The following is a 15,139-nucleotide window of genomic DNA, read 5'->3' on the forward strand; positions in this document are numbered from 1 at the left end:
AACCTGAGTTCAATCCTGGTGGAAACTGGGTTCAGGTAGATGGCTTGAGGTTGACTCAGCCTTCCATCCTCCTGAGGTCGGTAAAATGAGTACCCATCTTGCTGGGGGGGGGGGGGGAAGTGTAGATGACTGGGGAAGGCAATGGCAAACCACCCCGTAAAAAGTCTGCTGTGAAAACGTCGTGATGCGACATCACCCGAGTTTGGAATGACTGGTGCTTGCACCGGGGACTACCTTTTTAATTTGCCACAACATGGATGACCCAGGCTAGCCAGATTTCACTACTGGATCTCAGAAGCTAAGCAGGGTTGGCCCTAGTTAGTACTTGGATGGGAGACCAATGAGGAATTCTAGGGTTGCTACATGGAGGGAAGCAACGGCAAATCAGCTTTGAAAACCCTATCAGGATTTAGGTAGGAAAAATCCAATGCATAATTATAGGATGGGGGAGACTTTTCTTGGCAGTAGTGTGTGCAAAAAGGATCTAGGAGCTTTTTTAGACCATGCGCTGAACATGAATAAGTCAACAGTGTGATGCAGTGGCTAAAAAGGCAAATGCAATTTTGGGCTTTATTAACAGTACAGTGTTCAGAAGTGGTGGTATCGCTTTACTCTGCTCTGGTAAGACCTAACCTAAAGTATTCTGTTCAGTTTTGGCCACCATAGCTTAAAAAGTATATAGACAAGCTAGAATAGGTCTAGAGGAGGGTGACAAAGATGGTGAGGGGTCTGAAGACCAAGTCCTAAGAAGAAAGGTTGAAGGAGCTGGGTATGTTTACCTAAAGAGGAGGCTGAGAGGCGATATGATCACCATTTTCAAGTACTTCAAGGGCTGTCATACAGAGGATGGTGAGGAATTGTTTTCTGTTGCCCCAGAAGGTAGGACCAGAACCGGTTGAAATTAAATCAGAAGAGTTTCTGGCTCAGCATTAGGAAGAACTTCTTGACCATTAGAGCGGTTCCTCAGTGGAACAGGCTTCTTCAGGAGGCTTCTTCGATGAAATTGCTGAGCAGACACGTTAAAATGGATAAAAGGAAGTACTTCTTCACCCAAAGGGTGATTAACATGTGGAATTCACTGCCACAGGAGGTGGTGGCGGCCACAAGCATGGCCACCTTCAAGAGGGGGTTAGATAAAAATATGGAGCAGAGGTCCATCAGTGGCTATTAGCCACAGTGTGTGTGTGTGTGTGTGTATGTGTGTGTGTGTGTGTGTGTGTGTGTGTGTATATATATATATATATATATATATATATATATATATATATATATATATATATATATATATGGCTGCTGTGTGACACAGAATGTTGGACTGGATGGGCCATTGGCCTGATCTAACATGGCTTCTCTTATGTTCTTATGGTGGGCTCTCCTTCCTTGGAGGTTTTTAAATTTAGGGGGAGGTATTTGTGAATTTCCTTCATAGTGCAGGGGGCTAGACTAGATGGCCCTGAGGGTCCCTTCCAACTCTATGATGCTATGATTCTGCGATGCCGTAAGTGAGCTATGAATCAACAGCACTTTTTACCACCACCAATATATCAGAGCCATAAAAAAGAGAGATTGTGTAAACAGGAAATGGTTGAGAGAACACTGAAACAAGGTTCTCTGTACCAAGCCAGCCCTTGTACAAAAGGTAACTAGAGCTTTAATTAAAAACTGATCTAATATTTTTTCCTGGATGAGAGATGGAACAAAAGTTCACTAATGATCCCCCATCAGGCTATGGCCCAGTAGTTATAATGGGAGACTGTATCTAATTAGTTCTTGACTATTCTTTGAGCTCTTCTGCTTGCTGTAATATAGGCAAATAATTGCTGTCTTCTCTGGTTCTCTTTCTCCCATCTCCTTCCCGGTCCTGAAATCAATTGAGTCTTGCAACAAGCGCAAAGGACATTTGCTTATTTTTTTTTTTAACCCAAGCTGAAACAGCTGGAAGGAGATTGTTTATCACATGATCATACGATGCCGCTGAAAAAGGTTCACTTTTTGGACACCAAAAGTAATTCAGGCTTAGAGGATACAAACAAAATGCAGATGACCAGCTGTGCACATAAGCACTGACAGCATTTAAAATATCACCTTTTCCCCAATTTACGTAGCATCACCCAGTGGTTAAAACTGTAAACTGCTGCTTTAAATTACTTAGGTACAAGAAAACTTTGCCTTTACTATGTCCATTGTTGCCAAAAAGATGCAACTTGAAGTCTTTCACACAAAGAACTAACTTCAATAACATTTCTCTCTCTCAAGCCAAGTGGATTCATGGGACTTCTGTCATCTCATCCTTCATGTGCGCAGGAAGTTATTTTATATTGAATCAGACCATCAATCCATCAAGATAAGCATTGTCCATTAAGACTGACAACAGATCTCCAAGGTTTCAAGCAGAGGTGATTCACACCACCTAATGCCTGGGTCCTTTTAAACTGGAGATGCTGGGGGTTGAACCTGGGCCTTTCTGCAAGTCAGGCAAATGCTCTCCTGCAGAGCCATAGTCCCTCCCCATTCCTCAGTGGAACAGGCTTTCTCGGGAGGTTGGTGGGGTGTTCTTTGGAGGTTTTTAAATAGAGGCTAGATGGCTATCTGACAGCAATGCTGATCCTGTGAACAGATCATAAGGTTCACAGAGTTACTTAGTTCTTGCGGACCTTTCTTACATGTCCAGAGAAATGCCAATTGCCACTTTGGGGTCAGGAAGCAATTTTCTCCAGGCCAGTTTCTGGAGGGATCCTGAAGGGTTTTTTTTTTTTTTTTTTTGCCATCTTCTGGGCACGGAGCAGGGGTTACTGGGAGTGTGGGGGAAGAGGCATTGCACAGGAGATTTGGACTAGATGACCCTGGAGGTCCCTTCCAACTCTATGATTTTATGATATTCTGAATCACTAAACACTTTGTTCAGATTGAAGGCCAATCAGTACCAGATAAAATATATAATTCTCAGCTGTGAGACAGGCTATGATCTAAGCAAGAACTCATTTGTTCCCAAACGCAGGATACACAGGGCTGCAGCTATCTGGCTAAAAAGCACATAGGAAAGTGGCATGGCACAGTATACAGTGCATGCATCTCATATATAAAACTGCAGGCTCGCTCACTGGAATCTTCATTTTAAAAGGATTTCAGGCAACAACTACTCAGAAAGACCATGAAGGGAGGAACAAATTCTTAATCTGACACAAACTGGGCATCAGCTGCTGATTCTGTCGACATGAGGAACAGAAATGACCAGTTAATTCTTAAAATTTTCTACAGCTTTGCTTAATATTTCCACCCGCAAAACAAAACCATGAAACAGCATTAACAAGGACGGTGAAGATATGCAACACTGATTATTAATTAGTGGAACAATAATTATTAGGAAATGTGAACTGACTGACCCTCATTAATTCCTGCTGAATTGGGTAAACCAAGCACATATTCAAGTGGCTGAAAATTCAATCAATGGGTTTAATAATGCTGCAAAAGTCAACCCATTCAGAAGGATTCTTTTATTTTTACATTTATATAGAATAGCCAGTGCGATGCAGTGAATACAATTATGGGCTTGGGACAAGGGAATTAGGTTCAAATCCCTGTTGATCTATGCTGCTCAGTGAATGTCTTTGGACATCGGTCACATTCTCCCAATCTAATGTCTCTCATAGGATTGCTGTGAGAATAAAATGGGAGAAAATCTACATATGGCACCCTGAGTTTTTAAGAAGGGTGGGATGCAAGTACCACAAACTAATAACCACAGCGTCCAGTCCAGTCCTTTTACATTTATTCAGAAGCAGAGGTTCGAATCCAAAAGCACCTTAAAAGTAAAAGTAGTCCCCTGTGCAAGCACCAAGTCGTTACCGACCCACAGGGTGATGTAACATCAGGACGTTTTCATGGCAAATTTTTCATGGAGTGGTTTGCCATTGCCTTCCCCAGTCATCTACACTTTACTCCCACCAAGGTGGGTACTCATTTTACTGACCTTGGAAGGATGGAAAGGCTGAGTCAACCTTGAGTTGGCTACCTGAACCCAGCTTCTGCTGAGATTGAACTCAGGTCGTGAGCAGAGCTTGGACTAAAGTACTGCAGCTTTACCACTCTGCACCGCGGGGCTCCCTTAGAGACCAACAAAATATTCAGAGCATAAACTTTCAAGGGCCAAGGTTGCCTTCGCAGATACTTTTGACTCTTGAAATCTTAGACCCTGAAAAGACTGTTGGTCTCTAAGGAGCTTCTAGACTTGAATCTCATTCTTCTACTGCAGATCAACACGGCTACCTTTTGAAACTGCTCAAAAATCTAGTCTCATTGAGTTCAACGGGACTTACAAATAAGCTTGCCTTATGGAACTTATATACAGGATAAACTTCCAGCAACTGATTTATGTAACTCAGGTAGGTTCACATATTGAAAACACTTGTAAGCAGCACACCTGATGAGAGAAAATCATGACTTTTTTTTTTTATATATAAAGCATGGCTGACATGTATTTTTATATCTGCGGGTTCGATGCCATGCTTATTTCCTGCCAAAGGATCGGGGTAGTTCTTGCCAATTCTCCCTTCTCGCTGCAGACTCCTGCATTGGAACCGATGCCGTTCCTGGGGAGATGCCCTGAACTCACAGGGGAGGCATTTTAGTGCGATGCAGTAAGAGGAGGAGGTATAGAAACTCCATGCTGTGAGCACAGCTTCCTCCTCAGGAACTCTGGATACAAACCATTTATACAACCATCATGTAAAAATTTTAACTAGTTCCCGCCCCCCCGTATTTTCCTTATATATAGAAAGATCTTTTAGACGTTTTGTTACAGAAAATCTGAGGCAGGGGACTCCAACAGACAGTTAATAAAAGGAGAGGAATTATTGTTCTCACAAGTGCTGCATGCTTTACATATGACTTGTCCCTAATCTGAGCGTTTTGTTCAGAATTTACCAGCTTCTTTTCAGAAATGTTTCTTTTATGGCCCAGCCGCCGGGACTTGGAACACTTTCCACAACTTGTGCTAAGATAACGGTGCCAGCTCTTAGCTTGTTTTTGCAATAAGCAACTGAGTATGTATGAATACGAGGGACTGCAGCTCCTTTTCAACCAGGTCCCAAGGATTTTTGCTTGCAGCATATTTGCCTGGAACAACAAAAAGAAAGGAATTATCTCCAGAGCAAAGTGACAGAAGCACTAATGTATTGAGAGGAAGAGAAACATCGCTGTAAACAACACAGCAAAACCCAGAGCAAATTCCATCTTGAAAAGAGAAATCATGCGCAGCTGTTCCCGCTTCTGATTTGCAGCAGTTGCCAAAGGGTCAGGAAATCAAGCACGCTTAACTTTGATGAATGGCTGCCCTTTCAAGATCATCCTCGCAAATGCCTTGGTTACTGCGGCCCTCCCTCAAATCAGACCTAGCATTTGATGTACACAATAACGATACCTGCCCCCCCTCTCATCCAAGCACTAATCATGTACATCTCACTCAAAAACTATTCACTGGATCAAACTGGCACGTCAAGGATGTAAGCTGAGGGCAGCCAGGCTTTGGCAAGCAGTGAAACAGCCGGGTGGCGATTTCACCTTGCATGTATTGAAGCTCGTTCCCAGCATTCTAGAATTATAGAGTTGGAAGGGCCATCTAGTCCAGCCCCCTGATCAATGCAGAATCAGCCAAAAGCATCCCCTACAAGAATTTGTCCAGCTGTTGCTTGAAGAATGCCACTGTGGGGGAGCTCACCGCCTCCAAACGTTCCCCCCTGCCTTATCCAGCCGGAATCTTTCCACCTGTAATTTAAACCCATTACTGTGAGTCCTGTCCTCTCCTGCCAACAGCGACAGCTCCCTGCCCTCCTCTAAGTGACAGCCTTTCAAATGCTTAAAGACAGAAGAGGGCAGGGAACTGTTCCTGAATGTCACATTCTAGCATGACCAAGCATCAGAACTCATAACGCTCTGGCTACCACAACTACCTGCCATCCAAGCTTTGGATATTAAATTTTGACATGCACATCCTCACCCCTCTATCCAACACTGGTTCCAAATTTTTCATTTTTAAAAAATTCATTTATTAATTCCATTTATATTCCGCCCTCCCCGCAAAAGCGGGCTCAGGGCAGCTAACAAGCCAGGACGGCATCCTAAAAATACGGTAATCAACATTAAAACAGTAAACTATTAAAACATTCAAACAATAGCATTGGTGCTATATCAAAGCAGAACATAATATTAAAAAGGCTAGACGGTGTTCCCATAATTCTCTACATAAGACGGTAAGAACATAAGAGAAACCATGTTGGATCAGGCCAATGGCCCATCCAATCCAACTCTCTGTGTCACATAGTGGTCAAAAAACTCAGCTGCCATCAGGAGCTCCATCAGTAGGATCAGGGCACTAGAAGCCCTACCATTGTTGCCACCCCCCCTCCCCAAGCAGCAAGAATACAGAGCATCACTGCCCCAGAGAGTTCCAACAATACGCTGATGGACCTCTGCTCCATATGCTTATCCAATCCCCTCTTGAAGCCATCTATGCTTGCAACCGCCACCACCTCCTGTGGCAGTGAATTCCATGTGTTAATCACCCTTTGGGTGAAGAAGTACTTCCTTTTATCAGTTCTAACCTGACTGCTCAGCAATTTAATTGAATGTCTACGAGTTCTCATATTGCGAGAAAGGGAGAAAAGTACTTCTTTCTCTACCTTCTCTATCCCATGAGATTTCTGATGACATCAGTCGACGGCTCGCAGGAGTGTGATGATGGTAGTATCATTCTGGAGAGGTGACATTTCTCTTTAAATTGCTATATTAGCTCTGTGTCCTCTCTCAGACCCAGCATGAAGTCCTTGCCCTTATCTTCAAAACCTTCTACCGTCTTGCCCTGCTCTGAAGCTTCTGCCCTGGCATCCCAAAAGAACCTTCGCTACTCTCCACTCCACCATCCTTGGCCATCTTCCTTCTAAGGATCCTGCCCTTTCTCCTGTGGTTCCCTACATGCCAGAAACTGCCTCCTGGCATGATGCCCCTCTCTCACATCCTCAAATCCCTCTCACAACTCACTTTTCTCATGAAGCCTATAGTGCAGTCCCCTTCTGAAACTATCTTAAGCACCTGAAAATAAAACAAATGCATTTTTCCACAGTTTTTCCACAGTTCCCGGCCTTTGCTGTCTCCCTTAGGTCAAATTATAGATTGTAAGCTTGGAGCAGGGACCTGTCTTCTTGTACTCTATAAACAGCCATACGTATTGATGACACTATATAAATATTCAGGGCTTTTTTTTTTTTTTTTAGAAAAAAGCCCAGCAGGAACTCATTTGCATATTAGGCCAGACCCCTGACATCACCGTTGTTTAACATAGGGCTTTTTTGTAGAAAAAAGCCTAGCATGAACTCATTTGCATATTAGGCCACACCTCCTGACGCCAAGCCAGCTGGAACTGCGTTCCTGTGCACTCCTGCTCAAAAAAAGCCCTGTAAATATTTATTTTATTCATTTGTAACCCTCAACTTTCTCCCCAGTGGGGACCCAAACACAGTTTACATCATTCTCTTCTCCATTTTATCCTCACAACAACCCTGGGAGGAAGGTTAGGCTGAGAGAATGTAACTGGTCCAAGGTCAACTAAGCAAGGTTCTATGGCACGAGTGGAGATTTGAACCCGATTCTTCCAGATCCTAGCCCAAAACTTTTAACTGCTACACCATACCGGCAATTTTTATGAAGTATATATGAATATATATGAAGCTGCCTTATACTGAATCAGACCCTTGGTCCATCAAAGTCAGTATTGTCTTCTCAGACTGGCAGCAGCTCTCCAGGGTCTCAAGCTGAGGTTTTTCACAACTATTTGTCTGGACCCTTTTTTGGAGATGCCAGGGATTGAACCTGGGACCTTCTGCTTCCCAAGCAGATACTCTACCGCTGAGCAACCGTCCCTCCCAAATAGGTACACACAAGGCCTGACCCAAGACAGCCTGGGCCAACAAGGTCTCATTTATGTCAGATTTAGCCCTCATAACAAATGAGTTTGACACCCCTGCCCTATGGGAATTGATCTCCATAGGGAATCATGGAGTGGCCATTTCCCTCCCCTCACTGCTTTCTGATAACCCTGAAGCAGGGGGAGGGCCTCCAAACCAGGGGACTTTATAATACACTTTATAATACACTTTCCTTAAGAGCTCAAACTAAAAACTGATGCAAGTGACTGTGACACTGTCACTGCCCCAGTGACCTCCATGTGTGACAATTTAATTCTCTCGAAAGAGATGAATGGATGACCATGTCCTACCGCACTCCCCCTAAAGGAGCAGGTACATAGCTTGGTGATGCTGCTTGACCTGGGCCTACTGTTGGATGAACCGGGGGCAGCAGTGGCCAGGGGCACCTTTCACCAGCTTTGGCTGGGTGAGCCAGCTGCAGCCTTTCCTGGGTGGGAGTGATCTTGCCACTATGGTGCATGCCCTGGTAACACCTAGATTAGACTGCTGCAGTGCGCTCTTTGGAACTGTTGTGGGGAGGGGAAGGGAAAGGAGATTTGTAAGCTGCTCTGAGATTCCCTTCGGGTAGTGAAGGGCAGGGTCTAGATCCAATCTCTCTCTTCTTCTCAAATAGTTGTCAGGGCTGACCCTGCTTAGCTTCCAAGATCTGTTGAGTCTGGGCTAGCTTGGGCTATCCAGGTAAGGGTATGTACCTCAGAGGGAATTATAATATAGTGCAGAATGCGGCAGCCAGGCTGCTACTTGGTCTCCCAAGACGGGAGCATATACGGCCGGGGCTACGCGGACTGCACTGGCTGCCGATTGTATACCGGATCCAGTACAAAGTGCTGGTCATAATCTTTAAAGCCCTATATGGCCAAGGACCGACCTACCTGAGGGACCGTCTCTCCCCATATGAGCCCCAGAGAGCACTGAGGTCAGTAGGCAAAAACAGACTGAATATCCCTGGGCCAAAAGAAGTTAAACTTCAAAGCACCCGCACTCGGGCCTTTTCAGCCGCGGCCCCACAACTCTGGAACCAGCTCCCAGAGGAGGTGCGGGCCCTGCGGAGCTTAGACCAGTTCCGCACGGCCTGCAAGACCGCCCTCTTCAAACAGGCGTTCACCAATGACTGAGCTAATGTTTACTGCTAAATTAACAATGTTTACCGCCAATGTTAGTTTTAGGAATGTTTTGATTATTGATTGATTGGTTTTAATGTGAACTTAATGTTTTATTATTGTACTGTTTCACTTTTAAATGTTGTTAGCCGCCCTGAGCCTGCTCCGGCGGGGGAGGGCGGGATATAAATAAAATTTTACATTACATTACATAATCAACCACAGAACCCTGATAAGCTGGGGGAACGGGTGATTCACACTTTAATTATACAATACTTATATAAAATATTATAGATGCATTAAAAAAGTGTAAATGTAGCAAGCATGTATTGGTAAACATGAGTCAAATGCATCTGGATCTTATGCAAGCTTACTTGAAAGTAACTACCTCTGGACCTGTAGCCTTTGTCTTCTATTCACACTCGGGCCTGTCAGTCTTGTGCTCCTCCACATTTAGACCTCCCTATAATACCCCACTATTCCTCACCAAGCAGCTGCTATTTTTATTTAAATGGAACCCTCAGCATATACAGCACAGACAGTTTCATAAGCAAAATGAGAGGTATCCACCTGAAGAAGGTTACAACCTATGTTTTACCACAGCTGGAAATATAACAGTGAAAAGGAAAGAGAGGGAGAGATAAGGGTAGTGGGGGAGAAGTGTGTGATCAAATGCAGTTACATCTATTTTGGTATAGATCAAGAGGGATATCCGTGTTCAGTGTTCTCTCTAAACTGAGTTAGATTGAGCTTGCTCACAGATTTTTAGCCTCCAGCTCACACATTTTTGTCTTAGCTGAGGAAGGATGGCCCCAGAGCACACTGATTTTTGCAGTAGCTCACAACTTTAGTGGCAGATGCTCACGAAGTAGAATTCTTGCTCACAAGACTCTGAAGCTTAGAGGGAACATTGGCCATGTTATCTGTCCATAGCAGTAGAAAAGAGCAAGAGTCCATTAGCACCTTTAAAGCTTATGATAGGGAAATTCTCAAGGGTCCCACAAAGGGTTCAAAGAGAGACAGTGGACTTTAGCAGAAAAGAATTTACGTAGTTCAAACTACAGAGGAATCCTTACTTAAGACACTGAAGGTAAATTCTCCAAAGTTCTAACAGACACACCATGCAGTACATAGCACCATCTTTCATCTCCAGTTAACCTGTGACTTATTCACTATGTATTTACTGTGGTAAATATAGTAAATGGTAATGAAAACATTTTCATTTCTGTAACACATTTCAGCAGCCTAACAGATTACAGGCATTATTCATGGCAGACAATTGTTCATAGTTTATGACTTTGTCTTCTAACTTCTGTATCTTATCTCTGAGGCTAGGCTCAAGGCAGACATCACCATCCAATTGTTTTATCTTCTTGAGTACAGTACTAGATCTCCTTGAAGCAGGCACATACATTTTAAATATAATATCTCCTAAATGATGTTAGCAGCATTTATGACATTGGCAGAATTCAGGAATTCAGAACGTACAAAAATTTTAAGTTTTAAGGCACACAAAATGGAGTTGTTTTTCGTTCATTTCTCCATCACTTAACAAAATCAGTGGTAGGATATGAGCTTTCATGAGTCACTGCTCCGTTCAGTGAACAGTGACTCACAAAAGGAGGCCAAACTGAAGAGTACACGTGAAAGGGCCTTTTTGATCGCAGCTCCCCACTGGTGGAACCAACTACCGGATGAAGTGCGGGCCCTGCGCAGGGCCTGCAAGACTACCCTTTTTCAAATGGCCTTCACTTAAATGTGGATTGATCCACTATATTCGGCCATCATAAACTACCGAGGATAACATCTAGAGTATAGCACTGTACTTCCGGGGTTGGAAAATGCCGAGCTGAATTGTTTCTCAAAAGGGAAGCAGGCTGGGGCTTCTGTTCGGGGTAGTGGGGGGCAAATTAATGCCTACTGCCTACTTTTCTCAGTCAGAGATCAGTCCAAGATATGCACAGGAAACTCTGAGGAGATTTACCTTGGCTAAAAGGGAGTCCCGGGGGGGGGCTCCTTTGAGGGGTCTCCGGAGACGAGTTGCATATTCATCATCTGCAGAAGTTTCCAGAGTCATTTATTTGACATAAGCTCAACAGGATCCTAACCTTCTTTGAGACTGCTAAACATCTAAAGCTATACAAGACTGGTTTTGGATCTGGATAACTGCAGAAAAAGGTACTGATGACTATCTTTATTCCGGGACTATTTAAAGTTAAAATAAAATCAGAAGGTGGGAAACAGAGATTCAGAAAGCTTGGAAGAAGAAGGGGAGAAGGGGCGAAATTTGAACTTTGTAAATTTAAAGGACAGTGCTAAAAAGTGGAAAGGAATTTATTGTTTTGTCTACTTGCGGTTTTGGTGGAAAAGCCCCATCGTCACAGATTTGCAGCTCCCACAGTCAACACAGGAAATACGTCAAACATCGCGAGATCTTTTTACCAGTGAAAACGGGATTTAGTGGCAAGAAAAGCAGGAAGTGTTGGATGGAAAAGGGAAATCATTGAAGCAGCTAGCCTACTCTAGGATTATAATACCATAGAAAAACATTGGCGGCCATTGCTAGGAGGTCAAAATTTAAACAAAGTTTTTAAAGTGTTCGGAACATTAAAAATTGGTGAAGCTGACAGAGGTGACAATTATAAGGTAAATACTATTGGACATTATCACTGATTTTAGAAGCCTTTTGAAGGAAATTTTTTTAAAGGGAAGCAGAAAGTCGCGACCGCCATTTTGGAAGAAATAAAATTTTAAAAATTAATATCTGAGCCCAGGAGGCTCTGAGGACAGTGAAATTAGGCTTATTGAAAAGGGCAAGCCTTACTCTATCAAACCTGATAGTTTAAATTTAATTTGGAGAGGTCAAAATTTTTGGTGTTTTTTTAAATGTCAGAGTATATGTTAACCCGTGCAAGGACTGCCTCAATGGAGAAAATGCAAGAGCAATTAGAAGCAATGGAAGCCAGGATGATGAAAGGGGTGAGAGACGTGATAACTGCTTCTAAAAAAGAAATTAGAAAAGACATTGAAGAGCTAAGGAAAAATATAGAAGATCTCAGAAATGAGACTGTGGTAACATCAAAGAAAGTGCAAGAGGTGGAAGAAAGAGTGAAAGTACATGATTCCACCTTGCTAAAAATGCAAGAAAAGGTGGCAATTCATGACTACAAATTGATGGAAACCCAGATACGTCTGAGAGGAGTACCTGAGGATGAAGAGAATGATTTGAAAGGATATATACCATATTTTTCGGTCCATAAGACGCTCCGGACCATAGGACGCACCTTCCTCCTGGGGGGCGATCCGCTGCCTCCGCCTCCGATCCTGGCACTTCTCCCGCACCTGCTTGCCTGGCTCCAGCTCTGCTTCCAGCAAGTGCTGGGATCATTCCACACTGCCCCCACCGCAAACCCAGCGCTTCGTGAGCGCCGGCTGCGGAGGGGGCAGCGTGCTTCCTCCATGCCTGTCTGCCTGGCTCCAGCTCTGACGCTTACAGCAAGCACCAGGATCGCTCCCTCCGCCCTCCGATCCCAGCGTTTGCTTTAAGCATCAGAGCTGGAGCCAGGCAGACAGGCACGGAGGAAGCACGCCGCCCCCTCCGCAGCCGGTGCTCGCGAAGCGCTGGAAGCAGTCTGAGATTCTCTTTTGGGCTTGCTGTTGTCTCCAGAGAGACAGGAGAAGGACTATCTGAGCACTGGAGACTTAATCTGTTTGTTCCATGATACTCTGGCAGTCCCTCAGAGAAGAAAATCAGTCGTTCAGGTTCACTGCTGCCCCCATTTTCCCACCTCCTAAGAATGATAGCTTTTATTGATTTCCTCTCCTTTTGTTTATTTAAAATAATTATATCCTGTACTTTCAGCAAAAAGGTAAAAGGTAGTCCCCTGTGCCTGCACCAGTCGTTTTTGACTCCGGGGTGACACTGCTTTCACAACGTTTTCATGGCAGACTTTTTACGGGGTGGTTTGCCATTGTCTTCCCCAGTCATCTACACTTTCCCCCCAGCAAGCTGGGTACTCATTGTACCGACCTCAGAAGGATGGAAGGCTGTCAACCAGGAGCTGGCTACCTGAACCAGCTTCCGCTGGGATCGAACTCAGGTCGTGAGCAGAGGGCTCTGACTACAGTACTGCAGCTTTACCACTCTGCGCCATGGGGCTCACTTTCAGCACAACTCCCAAAAACAGGTTCTGATTTCTAATTAAGCAACTAATGAAATAAAACAAACAAGTCTCCCACATAATTCACTGAACAGAGCAGCAACATTATGATACAGAAACATTGCAGTAATAACAAAACCAGTGCTTCAAACATTTAGACCCAGAATTTTTCTTGTAAAATTTATATATACATATATTAGATTTCATTTAGAGCCAATGAAGTGCAGTAGTGAGTTTCAGAAGACTTGGGGATGTAAGTTATTAAACTATCCAACTTCACTTACCATTTATATATTTCTGTGAACAATAAGGCAGCTTGTTACTGAGACTCAAAAGCAGAAACTAGAAGATCTGCTAGTAGATCTCCTGCCCTGAATCGAAGGCTTTTTCCAATTAATGTTTAAATGATAATTTGAATGGTTGAAACACTACTTCTAAAAACACAATTTGCATCCTTAACTAGAATCTGGGACACCTGGATTTAAATCTCCATTCAGCCATGCAGCTTGCTGGGTAACCTTGGGCCAGTCACTCAGCTTAATTTAACTCACATAACAGCTGTGAGGAAAAAATTGAGGATGGGTAACCATGCATGCTACAATAAGCTCTTTGGAGAAGGGACAGGGTAAAATTACTTTAAATACACATTTTGCAAATAGTAAAAGAAAAGTAAGGTATACATCAGCTGCCTCACAGAAAGAAAGACGGGTGGGATAAATGCTTTTATATTCTGTCAAATAATGTCCTGTATACATTTTTCAGTGGAAGATGAGAGCCAGTATGATGTAGTTGTTAGAGGGTCAGATTATGTTCTGGGAGACCCAGGACTAAATCTGCACTCTGTCATGGAAGCTCACTGTGTGACTTTGGGCCCATCAAACACTTCCAATCCTATCTACTTCGCTGGCTGTTGTGAAGATAAAAAGGAGAGAACAATGTAAGCTCACTTCAGCTTTCCTTTGGGAGAAAGGTGGGACAGAAATGTAAGTCCCTCCAATGTTGTACTGATAGTTTTACTAGCAAGCAGTTATGATCTAAGGTGAACTTGGGCAGCTGCTGTGTAAACATACTGGGAAGCTGCCTGAGGACTCTTTTCAAGGTGAAGTGCAGAGCACTAATATTGAAATAAACAAAATATATGCATACATTAATACAATCTAGCAAGTTGTTTTAGAACAGGCTCATCAACAGGACTACCAATTGCTGTCTGCCTCCAAGCCACGAAAAACTTTACCTGATCTTTTCCACCTTTTAAGTCTTTACCAAAGAGCCAGACCAAAGGCAGACTAATTCATCAGTTCCATGTGGATGGAAATGGCTTACATTTGTCAATTTCTGGAATTTACAAAAACGGCAAGGAACGGGATTTGTTGTAATCTAAACTGTATGCTTAGTTGGTATACTGCACTTGTATCATAAAATAAAATTAAAAATAAGGTACTTCAACGACAGCTCCCTGTCCTGTTGAACAACTCACAACCAAAAGGTTTCCTGCACAAAAGTAATGTATGTATAGTTTTCCTGCACAAAAGTAATGTATGTAGGATTGCAAAATGAGACTGAAGTGTCTTGAAGGACCAGACGAAAATTAAGTATTTAACAAATGCCATCACCACTCGCCTCCTCAAAAACTGAGGCGCCCCCCCTTCTCACCTCTTCTGCAGCGCCTTCCACTTTAAGTGATTAAATGAAAATAACTTTACCTTCTTTAAATTGTATAAAACAAACTTCCTTGAAATTTTTTACGGTAGGAAAGAGACGGATAAATAAAGACACTTTAAAATGAAATCTCACCCGCGCCTCAGCCTACTGCAGTCATCTCCTGACGGCTTTTGCCGGTAGAGAATCACGTGACTAACGTAAAAGCTGCGCGCCGCGGTTTTTTCTCCTTTAAAAAAAA

At 43.4% G+C, this 15,139-nt stretch overlaps 1 protein-coding gene across 2 annotated transcripts in view; it reads right to left on the minus strand.

Annotated features, from left to right (window-relative positions):
- MTG2 (mitochondrial ribosome associated GTPase 2) overlaps positions 1-15,139 on the minus strand; it is a 35,126-nt gene extending 19,987 nt beyond the window's left edge. For both annotated transcript variants that reach the window (XR_009555043.1, XM_060230686.1), the window contains exons 1-2: positions 15,034-15,139; positions 4,924-5,115 (exon numbers count right to left, since the gene is read on the minus strand). Coding sequence is in view for 1 of the 2 variants with exons in the window: in XM_060230686.1 (XP_060086669.1) it covers positions 4,924-5,109 (186 nt within the window). In the remaining variant the exon portion in view is untranslated. The remainder of the gene's footprint in view (positions 1-4,923; positions 5,116-15,033) is intronic.

This window comes from Heteronotia binoei, chromosome 2 (genome assembly GCF_032191835.1).
Source record: "Heteronotia binoei isolate CCM8104 ecotype False Entrance Well chromosome 2, APGP_CSIRO_Hbin_v1, whole genome shotgun sequence".
Taxonomy (NCBI): Eukaryota; Metazoa; Chordata; class Lepidosauria; order Squamata; family Gekkonidae; genus Heteronotia; species Heteronotia binoei.